Genomic DNA, 14,074 nt, shown 5'->3' on the forward strand with positions numbered 1-14,074 from the left:
ACCAGGTCTGAAGGAGATGTAAACACAGGTTGCTCCTCTCCTCGGTTGGGTTTAACTAACGGAAATCTTTCACTGCTTGTGCCTCACACTGATGATGTCATCATTATCCCTCTCTCTCTCTCTGTGTGTGTGTGTCTGCAGGTGAGTCTCTCTAATCCCAGGGGCTAACAGTCTATGTATAGTCCACTGATCCACACTAAACTACTACCTACCACCACTAATAACTACTACCTACCACCACTAATAATCTACTATCTACCAACACTAATAAACTACTAATACTACCTATCAAACACCACTAATAAACTACTACCTACCATCACTAATAAACTACTGCCTACCACCACTAATAAACTACAACCTACCACCACAAATAAACTACTACCTACCACCACTAATAAACTACTACCTACCACCACAAATAAACTACTAATACTACCTATCAAACACCACTAATAAACTACAACCTACCACCACAAATAAACTACTACCTACCACCACTAATAAACTACTACCTACCACCACAAATAAACTACTAATACTACCTATCAAACACCACTAATAAACTACTACCTACCACCACTAATAAACTACTAATACTACCTATCAACCACCACTAATAAACTACTACCTACCACCACTAATAAACTACTACCTACCACCACTAATAAACTACTACCTACCACCACTAATAAACTACTACCTACCATCACTAATAAACTACTACCTACCACCACTAATAAACTACTACCTACCATCACTAATAAACTACTACCTACATTCACTAATAAACTACTACCTACCATCACTAATAAACTACTAATACTACCTATCAACCACCACTAATGAACTACTACCTACCACCACTAATAAACTACTACCTACATTCACTAATAAACTACTACCTACCACCACTAATAAACTACTACCTACATTCACTAATAAACTACTACCTACCACCACTAATAAACTACTACCTACCATCACTAATAAACTACTAATACTACCTATCAACCACCACTAATAAACTACTAATACTACCTACCTACCACCACTAATAAACTACTACCTACCACCACTAATAAACTACTACCTACCACCACTAATAACACACTACATACCACCACTAATAAACTACTACCTACCAACACTAATAACCTACTACATACCATCACTAATAAACTACTACCTACCACCACTAATAAACTACTACCTACCATCACTAATAAACTACTACCTACATTCACTAATAAACTACTACCTACCACCACTAATAAACTACTACCTACCATCACTAATAAACTACTAATACTACCTATCAACCACCACTAATAAACTACTACCTACCACGACTAATAAACTACTACCTACCACCACTAATAATCTACTATCTACCACCACAAATAAACTACTACCTACCATCACTAATAAACTACTAATACTACCTATCAACCACCACTAATAAACTACTACCTACCACGACTAATAAACTACTACCTACCACCACTAATAATCTACTATCTACCACCACAAATAAACTACTACCTACCACCACTAATAAACTACTAATACTACCTATCAACCACCACTAATAAACTACTACCTACCACGACTAATAAACTACTACCTACCATCACTAATAAACTACTACCTACCATCACTAATAAACTACTACCTACCAACACTAATAAACTACTACCTACCACCACTAATAAACTACTACCTACCACCACTAATAAACTACTACCTACCAACACTAATAACCTACTACATACCATCACTAATAAACTACTACCTACCACCACTAATAAACTACTACCTACCATCACTAATAAACTACTACCTACATTCACTAATAAACTACTACCTACCACCACTAATAAACTACTACCTACCATCACTAATAAACTACTAATACTACCTATCAACCACCACTAATAAACTACTACCTACCACGACTAATAAACTACTACCTACCACCACTAATAATCTACTATCTACCACCACAAATAAACTACTACCTACCATCACTAATAAACTACTAATACTACCTATCAACCACCACTAATAAACTACTACCTACCACGACTAATAAACTACTACCTACCACCACTAATAATCTACTATCTACCACCACAAATAAACTACTACCTACCACCACTAATAAACTACTAATACTACCTATCAACCACCACTAATAAACTACTACCTACCACGACTAATAAACTACTACCTACATTCACTAATAAACTACTACCTACCACCACTAATAAACTACTACCTACCATCACTAATAAACTACTACCTACCATCACTAATAAACTACTACCTACCAACACTAATAAACTACTACCTACCACCACTAATAAACTACTACCTACCACCACTAATAAACTACTACCTACCACCAATAATAAACTACTACCTACCACCACTAATAAACTACTACCTACCACCACTAATAAACTACTACCTACCATCACTAATAAACTACTACCTACCACCACTAATAAACTACTAATACTACCTACCTACCACCACTAATAAACTACTACCTACCATCACTAATAAACTACTACCTACCACCACTAATAAACTACTACCTACCACCACTAATAAACTACTACCTACCACCACTAATAAACTACTAATACTACCTACCTACCACCACTAATAAACTACTACCTACCACCACTAATAAACTACTACCTACCACCACTAATAAACTACTACCTACCACCACTAATAAACTACTACCTACCACCACTAATAATCTACTATCTACCACCACAAATAAACTACTACCTACCATCACTAATAAACTACTAATACTACCTATCAACCACCACTAATAAACTACTACCTACCACGACTAATAAACTACTACCTACATTCACTAATAAACTACTACCTACCACCACTAATAAACTACTACCTACCATCACTAATAAACTACTACCTACCATCACTAATAAACTACTACCTACCAACACTAATAAACTACTACCTACCACCACTAATAAACTACTACCTACCACCACTAATAAACTACTACCTACCACCACAAATAAACTACTACCTACCACCACTAATAAACTACCACCACAGGTAAACTACTACTACAAGGTAGCACAGTAAGGTATTACAGTATAGTGTAGTTATTGGGCCTAGTTAAGGCAGCACAGTAAGGTATTACACTATAGTGTAGTTATTGGGCCTAGTTAAGGCAGCACAGTAAGGTATTACAGTATAGTGTAGTTATTGGGCCTAGTTAAGGCAGCACAGTAAGGTATTACAGTATAGTGTAGTTATTGGGCCTAGTTAAGGCAGCACAGTAAGGTATTACAGTATAGTGTAGTTATTGGGCCTAGTTAAGGCAGCACAGTAAGGTATTACAGTATAGTGTAGTTATTGGGCCTAGTTAAGGCAGCACAGTAAGGTATTACAGTATAGTGTAGTTGTTGGGCCTAGTTAAGGCAGCACAGTAAGGTATTACAGTATAGTGTAGTTATTGGGCCTAGTTAAGGCAGCACAGTAAGGTATTACAGTATAGTGTAGTTATTGGGCCTAGTTAAGGCAGCACAGTAAGGTATTACAGTATAGTGTAGTTATTGGGCCTAGTTAAGGCAGCACAGTAAGGTATTACACTATAGTGTAGTTATTGGGCCTAGTTAAGGCAGCACAGTAAGGTATTACACTATAGTGTAGTTATTGGGCCTAGTTAAGGCAGCACAGTAAGGTATTACAGTATAGTGTAGTTATTGGGCCTAGTTAAGGCAGCACAGTAAGGTATTACAGTATAGTGTAGTTATTGGGCCTAGTTAAGGCAGCACAGTAAGGTATTACAGTATAGTGTAGTTATTGGGCCTAGTTAAGGCAGCACAGTAAGGTATTACACTATAGTGTAGTTATTGGGCCTAGTTAAGGCAGCACAGTAAGGTATTACACTATAGTGTAGTTATTGGGCCTAGTTAAGGCAGCACAGTAAGGTATTACAGTATAGTGTAGTTATTGGGCCTAGTTAAGGCAGCACAGTAGGGTATTACAGTATAGTGTAGTTATTGGGCCTAGTTAAGGCCACACAGTAAGGTATTACAGTATAGTGTAGTTATTGGGCCTAGTTAAGGCAGCACAGTAAGGTATTACAGTATAGTGTAGTTATTGGGCCTAGTTAAGGCAGCACAGTAAGGTATTACAGTATAGTGTAGTTATTGGGCCTAGTTAAGGCAGCACAGTAAGGTATTACAGTATAGTGTAGTTATTGGGCCTAGTTAAGGCAGCACAGTAAGGTATTACAGTATAGTGTAGTTATTGGGCCTAGTTAAGGCAGCACAGTAAGGTATTACAGTATAGTGTAGTTATTGGGCCTAGTTAAGGCCACACAGTAAGGTATTACAGTATAGTGTAGTTATTGGGCCTAGTTAAGGCAGCACAGTAAGGTGCAGGGCAGAACAAGACATATTAATCAGTTACAGAGTTTCAATAAAACAAATGCATTTCCAGAGCGATATTTACTACCTCTCTCTGTCTGTCTCTGATCTGGGGTCAATTCACTTTACAATTCAGCCAGTTAAGGAGATGAGGTGATCCCAACACTGCTCTTTATCTGACTCTAAGACTGTCTGTCTGCCTGTCTGTCTGTTGGCCTGTCTGTCGGCTTGTCTGTCGGCCTGTCTGTCGGCCTGTCTGTCGGCCTGTCTGTCTGTCTGTCTGTCTGTCTGTCTGTCTGTCTGTCTGCCTTTCGGTCTGCTTTTCGGTCTGCCTGTCTATCTATCTGCCGGCCTGCCTGTCTGTCTGCCTGTCTGTCGGTCTGCCGTGCTGCCTGTCTGCCCGTCTGTCGGTCTGTCTGCCCCTCTGTCTGTCTTTCTTTCCTTCTCTGTCGACATCATACTCACAAACACTCGAGTGCCATGTGACAGTTCCACTACCTCTTCTCCTTTATAGATCACAACTATACAGGAAGAGGATTCTCCTTTAAAGATCACAACTATACAGGAAGAGGATTCTCCTTTATAGATCACAACTATACAGGAAGAGGATTCTCCTTTGTAGATCACAACTATACAGGAAGAGGATTCTCCCTTTAGATCACAAATATACAGGAAGAGGATTCTCCTTTGTATATCACAACTATACAGGAAGAGGATTCTCCTTTATAGAGCACAACTATACAGGAAGAGGATTCTCCTTTATAGATCACAACTATACCGGAAGAGGATTCTCCTTTGTAGACCACAACTATACAGGAAGAGGATTCTCCTTTATAGATCACAACTATACAGGAAGAGGATTCTCCTTTATAGATCACAGCTATACAGGAAGAGGATTCTCCGAACTTCATGACCCCAGTAAGCGTCAGTCTACACAGACAGACTAACAGACACTGATACTGACACACTGATACTGGCACAATGGAGAAAGGCTTAAGAGCTATGCATTAATAAGTTATTTCATAGAGGATCACATGACTGCAGAATGAATACAGGGATTGTCATAGCCTTATTGTGTTGTGTGTGTGCGCGTGTTCCTGTGAGTGCTTGTGACTAATTGTCAGTGTGTAAGAATCTGACAGAGAAGTAGGTCTTTATCTCAGATGTCAGCCAGGCCTATATCTCTATCCCTCCTCACCCTCTCTTTACAGATGTAGGGTCTTCATTTGAGCCCGTTTGCTACAGCAGGAAAATAATCCTGCAGCAACAGGAGATGTGAATTATTATGTGGATAATAATTAACGGTCATTTTTCTGTAGGGGTTAATACCTTTATTGTTACACACTTCAGAAGCCTTTTTAAACCTTGAATACACTACACACTTGTATTTTCTACTGTGCAGGAAAATTCTCAGTAACAAAAGAGTGATCGAATTAAGATCCTACATCTGTATGTGTGTATGTTTAACACAGAGAAGACCTCACCCTCTGCATGAGTTCATCCCAGCGTGTGTTGAATGCCTCTAGTTTGTGCTGGATCAGTTGATCCAGAACTCCTCCGTCCATCAGGGTCTGAGCCAGCTCTCTGATCTGGTTTCTCCCATCTTCAGGGTGACGCAGCAATGTGTCCAGGGCCTGGACACACACACACACACACACTTTAGTTTTTATTTTAGGCCAATCAGTGTCCAGTATATTCACACTCCCTCTGTCTGGGCCGTACCTGGTATCACTAAGACAGAGATAGGTATCACTGACTCTGGGGCGTACCTGGTATCACTAATACAGAGATAGATATCACTGACTCTGGGGCGTACCTGGTATCACTAATACAGAGATAGATATGACTGACTCTGGGGCGTACCTGGTATCACTAATACAGAGATAGATAGATATGACTGACTCTGGGCCGTACCTGGTATCACTAATACAGAGATAGATATCACTGACTCTGGGCCGTACCTGGTATCACTAATACAGAGATAGATATGACTGACTCTAGGCCGTACCTGGTATCACTAATACAGAGATAGATATGACTGACTCTGGGCTGTACCTGGTATCACTAATACAGAGATAGATATCACTGACTCTGGGCCGTACCTGGTATCACTAATACAGAGATAGATATCACTGACTCTGGGCCGTGACTGATATAACTAATACAGAGATAGATATGACTGACTCTGGGGCGTACCTGGTATCACTAAGACAGAGATAGATATGACTGACTCTGGGCCGTACCTGGTATCACTAATACAGAGATAGATATGACTGACTCTGGGCCGTACCTGGTATCACTAATACAGAGATAGATATGACTGACTCTGGGCCGTACCTGGTATCACTAAGACAGAGATAGATATCACTGACTCTGGGCCGTACCTGGTATCACTAATACAGAGATAGATATGACTGACTCTGGGCCGTACCTGGTATCACTAAGACAGAGATAGATATCACTGACTCTGGGCCGTACCTGGTATCACTAAGACAGAGATAGATATCACTGACTCTGGGCCGTACCTGGTATCACTAAGACAGAGATAGATATGACTGACTCTGGGCCGTACCTGGTATCACTAAGACAGAGATAGATATCACTGACTCTGGGCCGTACCTGGTATCACTAAGACAGAGATAGATATCACTGACTCTGGACCGTACCTGGTATCACTAAGACAGAGATAGATATGACTGACTCTGGGCCGTACCTGGTATCACTAAGACAGAGATAGATATCACTGACTCTGGACCGTACCTGGTATCACTAAGACAGAGATAGATATGACTGACTCTGGGCCGTACCTGGTATCACTAAGGCAGAGATAGATATCACTGACTCAGGGCCGTACCTGGTATAACTAATACAGAGATAGATATCACTGACTCTGGGGCGTACCTGGTATCACTAATACAGAGATAGATATGACTGACTCTGGGCCGTACCTGGTATCACTAATACAGAGATAGATATGACTGATTCTGGGCCGTACCTGGTATCACTAATACAGAGATAGATATCACTGACCCTGGGCCGTACCTGGTATCAATAATACAGAGATAGATATCACTGACTCTGGGCCGTACCTGGTATCACTAAGACAGAGATAGATATCACTGACTCAGGGCCGTACCTGGTATCCCTAATACAGAGATAGATATGACTGACTCTGGGGCGTACCTGGTATCACCAAGACAGAGATAGATATGACTGACTCAGGGCCGTACCTGGTATCACTAAGACAGAGATAGATATCACTGACTCAGGGCCGTACCTGGTATAACTAATACAGAGATAGATATGACTGACTCAGGGCCGTACCTGGTACCACTAATACAGAGATAGATATGACTGACTCTGGGCTGTACCTGGTATCACTAAGACAGAGATAGATATGACTGACTCTGGGCCGTACCTGGTATCACTAATACAGAGATAGATATGACTGACTCTGGGCCGTACCTGGTATCACTAAGACAGAGATAGATGTGACTGACTCAGGACAAGTCTTGGGGAAAACAGTTGTTCCTCTTTCGTGTTTTGACATGAACCATGACCATGTAGCTGCTGCCATTATTGGTCAATAGCTGCAGAAGGCTGATGAATGGAGTCCCCCAGGAACGACATAACGACAGAGAGAGTGTGGTGAAAGGTCAAAGGTCAAAGGTGCTCACCTCAAGGGCCTCACAGAGCTCCTCTGCTCCCCCCGGGATGCTGTCTGTCTCGTCTAGCTTCTGCTCCAGCTGGTCCAGCCAGCCGTTCTCCTGTTCCAGGTAGGACAGCAGCTCACACCAACACGCCCACACCTCCTACAGCCCAGGGGTCAGAGAGAGAGAGAGAGGGACAAACAGAAAGACAGAAAGGAGAGAGAGTGTGAGAGAGAAATGGTTTGTGTGTGTGTGATAGAGGGTGAAATGTGTCATGTGAAAGTAGATGAAAACGGATAAGAGAGATACAAAGACTCATTGATATTCTGTTATATTTCGTCTACAGATTGTACTATGTGTTTGTAATGCCAGGAACATTGATTTTGTGAGGTGAGAGCTCCACGAAGGGGAGGATTAGAGGGGTAAGAGGGGGTGAAGTGTGTGTGTGTGTGTGTGTGTGTGTGTGTGTGTGTGTGTGTGTGTGTGTGTGTGTGTGTGCCTGCCTGTGCTCATTCCTGCGTGTGTGTGCTGTACTGTCCAGTATTTGTCAGATATCTGTCCAGTATTATGTCCAGTATCTGTCCAGTATCTGTATCTGTCCAGTATCTGTCCGGTATTTGTCTGGTATTTGTCCAGTATCTGTCCAGTATTTGTCCAGTATCTGTCCAGTATTTGTCTGGTATCTGTCCAGTATTTGTCCAGTATCTGTCCAGTATTTGTCTGGTATCTGTCCAGTATCTGTCCAGTATCTGTATCTGTCCAGTATCTGTCCAGTATCTGTATCTGTCCAGTATTTGTCTGGTATCTGTCCAGTATTTGTCTGGTACCTGTCCAGTATTTGTCTGGTATCTGTCTGGTATCTGTATCTGTCCAGTATCTGTCCAGTATCTGTATCTGTCCAGTATTTGTCCAGTATCTGTCCAGTATTTGTCTGGTATCTGTCCAGTATTTGTCTGGTATCTGTCCAGTATTTGTCTGGTATCTGTCCAGTATTTGTCTGGTATCTGTCCAGTATTTGTCCGGTATCTGTCCAGTATTTGTCTGGTATCTGTCCAGTATTTGTCTGGTATCTGTCCAGTATTTGTCTGGTATCTGTTCAGTATTGCACAAGCATTTTGCTACACTCGCATTAACATCTGCTAACCATGTGTATGTGACAAATAAAATTTGATTTGAGTATCTGTCTGGTATCTGTCCAGTATCTGTCCAGTATCTGTATCTGTCCAGTATCTGTCCAGTATCTGTCCGGTATCTGTCCAGTATTTGTCCAGTATCTGTCCAGTATCTGTCCAGTATCTGTCCGGTATCTGTTCGGTATCTGTCCAGTATTTGTCCGGTATCTGTCCAGTATTTGTCCAGTATCTGTCCAGTATCTGTCCAGTATCTGTCCGGTATCTGTTCGGTATCTGTCCAGTATTTGTCCGGTATCAGTCCAGTATCTGTCCAGTATTTGTCCGGTATCTGTCCAGTATTTGTCTGGTATCTGTCCAGTATTTGTCTGGTATCTGTCCAGTATATGTCCAGTATCTGTCCAGTATCTGTCCAGTATTTGTCTGGTATCTGTCCAGTATTTGTCTGGTATCTGTCCAGTATTTGTCCGGTATTTGTCCAGTATCTGTCCAGTATTTGTCCGGTATCAGTCCAGTATCTGTCCAAGAGTTGTCTGGTATCTGTCCAGTATTTGTCTGGTATCTGTCCAGTAGTTGTCTGGTATCTGTCCAGTAGTTGTCTGGTATCTGTCCAGTATCTGTCCAGTATTTGTCTGGTATCTGTCCAGTATTTGTCCAGTATCTGTCCAGTATCTGTCCAGTAGTTGTCTGGTATCTGTCCAGTAGTTGTCTGGTATCTGTCCAGTAGTTGTCTGGTATCTGTCCAGTATTTGTCTGGTATCTGTCCAGTAGTTGTCCAGTATTTGTCCGGTATCTGTCCAGTATCTGTCCAGTATCTGTCCAGTATCTGTCCAGTATCTGTCCAGTATTTGTCTGGTATCTGTCCAGTATTTGTCTGGTATCTGTCCAGTATTTGTCCGGTATTTGTCCAGTATCTGTCCAGTATTTGTCCGGTATCAGTCCAGTATCTGTCCAGTAGTTGTCTGGTATCTGTCCAGTATTTGTCTGGTATCTGTCCAGTAGTTGTCTGGTATCTGTCCAGTAGTTGTCTGGTATCTGTCCAGTATCTGTCCAGTATTTGTCTGGTATCTGTCCAGTATCTGTCCAGTATCTGTCCAGTAGTTGTCTGGTATCTGTCCAGTAGTTGTCTGGTATCTGTCCAGTAGTTGTCTGGTATCTGTCCAGTATTTGTCTGGTATCTGTCCAGTATCTGTCCAGTATCTGTCCAGTATTTGTCCGGTATCTGTCCAGTATCTGTCCAGTATCTGTCCAGTATCTGTCCAGTATTTGTCTGGTATCTGTCCAGTATCTGTCCGGTATCTGTCCAGTATCTGTCCAGTATTTGTCTGGTATCTGCCCAGTATTTGTCCGGTATCTGTCCAGTATTTGTCTGGTATCTGTCCGGGATCGTACCTCCAGGGTTTTACACTTGCCATCCAGGCGGCTGCAGAGTCTCTGGTAGTTAGCGGTCAGCACGACCAGCTCTGCCTTGAGGGCATCGTGGGCGGCCGGAGGGGCTTTGGAGATGAAACTGTTCACAGAGTCAGTCAGCAGCTTCACCTTCAGCTCTTTAGAGTGGACCTCCTCTTGACCCTTCTACAGAGAGAACAGAGAGATGGAGAGAGATTAAGAAAGGGGGGAGAGAGGAGGAGGGAGGGAGGGAGAGACAGAAAGAGATAAAGAGAGAAGAGGAGAGAGGAGGAGGAGGGAGGGAGAGACAGATAGAGATAAAGAGAGAAGAGGAGAGAGGAGGAGGAGGGAGGGAGAGACAGATAGAGATAAAGAAAGAAGAGGAGAGAGGAGGAGGTAGTTAGAGACAGAAAGAGAGAAGAGGAGAGAGGGGGAGGGAGGAGGGAGTGAGAGACAGATAGAGACATTTGTGAGTGCAATGTTTACTGTTAATTTTTATTGTTTATTTCACATCTGTTTATGATCTATTTCTCTTGCTTTGGCATTGTAAACATTTGTTTCCCATGTCAATAAAGCCCTTAAGTTGAATTGAATTAAAGAGGGGGAGGAGAGAGGGAGAAGTGAGACAAAACATGTGAGGGGACAAGAGGAGAGAGAGGGTAGGAGAGGGGGGGGGAGAGAGAGAGGGTTGGAGAGGGGGGAGAGAGAGAGGGAGAGAGAGAGCAGAGATAAAAAGAGATTAAGTGATACAGAGAGCGCAGAGATAGAGAAAGAAAGAAAGGCAGGAGGGAGAGAGAGAGAGATGAAGAGATGCTTATCTTATTGCTCTTTGTTTTAGAAATGCATGACTGCCAACAAAAGTTATTGAGCTTGAATTAAAGAGGATAAAGAGAGGGAGAATGAGGGGGAGAGAGGGAGATGATCCAAGGGAGGGAGGGAGGGAGGGAGGTGAACAAAGGGAGGGAGGGAGGGAGGGAGGGAGAAGAACAAAGGGAGGGAGGGAGGGAGGGAGGGAGGGAGGGAGGGAGGGAGGGAGGGAGGGAGGGAGGGAGGGAGAAGAACAAAGGGAGGGAGGGAGGGAGGGAGGGAGGGAGGGAGGGAGGGAGGGAGAAGAACAAAGGGAGGGAGGGAGGGAGGGAGGGAGGGGGGAGGGAGGGAGAAGAACAAAGGGAGGGAGGGTGTTGGGAGGCAGGTCAGTGCTTAGATTAGGGTCAGAGTATGGTTTGGATGAGGGCCCAGGGTTGGCTATAGGGAAGTCTGCCCCCCCCTCCCACACACACACACACACTCCCTCCTCCCAACACACACACTCCCTCCTCCCAACACACACACTCCCTCCTCCCAACACACACACTGCCTCCTCCCAACACACACCCTACCTTGAGTTCCTCCACAGCCTTGCGTAGCTCCTCAGGGGTCTGGTAAGTGAAATCTCTCTCCAGATAGTCCTCCTCAGCCTGAGTGATCCACTCCTGCATCTCAGCCATCTCCTTCCTCAGGCTCATGGTCTTGTCCAGACCCCCCTTCAGAGCGGACTTCTTAGCATAGGCCTGGAGACACACACACACCATGAATAGACACACAATAACAACAGATGATGTGTCAGGACAGGGATGGATGGAATCAACGTTTGGGTGGGTACGGTGTGTGTGTGTGTGTGTGTGTGTGTGAGTGTGAGTGTGTGTGTGTGTGTGTGTGTGTGTACCTGTTTGCAGATTATCTCCCACATAGCGTTCAGCTCATCGAGCTCCTTCTGCAGTTGGATGGCGAATGCTGGCTCCGCCTCTGTCTTCAGAGACACGCCCACCTCATTGATGCCGTTCAGACTGGGTTGGATGGTGTGGATGTCATTCACCAGGGCCTAGCCAATCCCAACAGAGACACAGGGGATATGACTAATAGAAATGGATGTGTGACAGAGAGATGTTCACTTGTACTGTATTTACTGAGCTGAATGCCCTATGGTTCATTTACTGGGCTATATGCCCTAGGGCTCATTTACTGGTCTGTATGCCCTAGGGCTCATTTACTGAGCTGTATGCCCTAGGGCTCATTTACTGGACTGTATGCCCTAGGGCTCATTTACTGAGCTGTATGCCCTAGGGCTCATTTACTGGACTGTATGCCCTAGGGCTCATTTACTGGTCTGTATGCCCTAGGGCTCATTTACTGGGGTGACGTTTAGAGGTCACAATTCCTCTGCTAAAAATAGAAGGTTCCCAGGGGAGAGTAGGTGAATTACAGGTTGCCATGGGAGAGAAGGTGAATGACAGGTTGCCAGGGGAGAGAAGGTGAATGACAGGTTGCCAGGTGAGAGAAGGTGAATGACAGGTTGCCAGGTGAGAGAAGGTGAATGACAGGTTGCCAGGGGAGAGAAGGTGAATGACAGGTTGCCAGGTGAGAGAAGGTGAATGACAGGTTGCCAGGGGAGAGAAGGTGAATGACAGGTTGCCAGGTGAGAGAAGGTGAATGACAGGTTGCCAGGTGAGAGAAGGTGAATGACAGGTTGTCAGGTGAGAGAAGGTGAATGACAGGTTGTCAGGTGAGAGAAGGTGAATGACAGGTTGTCAGGTGAGAGAAGGTGAAAGAAGGTTGCCAGGTGAGAGAAGGTGAATGACAGGTTGCCAGGTGAGAGAAGGTGAATGACAGGTTGCCAGGGGAGAGAAGGTGAATGACAGGTTGCCAGGTGAGAGAAGGTGAATGACAGGTTGCCAGGTGAGAGAAGGTGAAAGAAGGTTGCCAGGTCTTACAGTGCACTGCTCCAGCTGTTTCTGCAGGGCCTCTGAGTCCCCCAGCGCTGGCCACTCCTCATTCAGGAACACATCAACATCAGCCATCCACTTCCTCAGAGTCTTCACGTCATTCTGAGAGACACAGACAGATAGGTTGACAGACAGCACAGAACTGACAATGTGCTTAGAGTCATTTATAGCCACACACGCAAACAAAGTTAGAAACATGTCAGCGTCACCCATCCACTTCCTCTGTGTCTTCACATCATTATCCAGACACTGACAGCAAAGACCACATTAATATTGTCCTCTTTACAGTCATTTGCACAGGAACACATGGTACACTCACTCACAGATCTGTCTCTATTTCTTCATCTCTGTCTCTATCTCTATCTCTGTTTCTGTATCTGTCTCTGTCTCTATCTGTCTCTGTCTCTATCGCTGTCTGTGTCTCTATCTCTTCATCTCTGTCTCTATCTCTTCATCTCTATCTCTTCATCTCTGTCTCTTCATCTCTGTCTCTATCTCTTCATCTCTGTCTCTATCTCTTCATCTCTGTCTCTATCTCCTCATCTCTGTCTCTATCTCTTCATCTCTGTCTCTATCTCCTCATCTCTGTCTCTATCTCTTCATCTCTGTCTCTATCTCCTCATCTCTGTCTCTATCTCTTCATCTCTGTCTCTATCTCCTCATCTCTGTCTCTATCTCTTCATCTCTGTCTCTATCTCTTCATCTCTGTCTCT

General features: G+C 43.6%; 1 protein-coding gene across 1 annotated transcript in view; it reads right to left on the reverse strand.

Annotated features, from left to right (window-relative positions):
• LOC139373932 (dystrophin-like) overlaps positions 1 to 14,074 on the reverse strand; it is a 130,396-nt gene that overhangs the window by 16,667 nt on the left and 99,655 nt on the right. The window contains exons 19-24 of the mRNA XM_071115017.1: positions 13,350 to 13,463; positions 12,305 to 12,460; positions 11,979 to 12,149; positions 10,603 to 10,785; positions 8,108 to 8,242; positions 5,915 to 6,064 (exon numbers count right to left, since the gene is read on the reverse strand). Coding sequence (XP_070971118.1) covers positions 5,915 to 6,064; positions 8,108 to 8,242; positions 10,603 to 10,785; positions 11,979 to 12,149; positions 12,305 to 12,460; positions 13,350 to 13,463 — 909 coding nt within the window. The remainder of the gene's footprint in view (positions 1 to 5,914; positions 6,065 to 8,107; positions 8,243 to 10,602; positions 10,786 to 11,978; positions 12,150 to 12,304; positions 12,461 to 13,349; positions 13,464 to 14,074) is intronic.

The sequence above is a fragment of the Oncorhynchus clarkii genome, chromosome 18, assembly GCF_045791955.1.
Source record: "Oncorhynchus clarkii lewisi isolate Uvic-CL-2024 chromosome 18, UVic_Ocla_1.0, whole genome shotgun sequence".
NCBI lineage: Eukaryota > Metazoa > Chordata > Actinopteri > Salmoniformes > Salmonidae > Oncorhynchus > Oncorhynchus clarkii.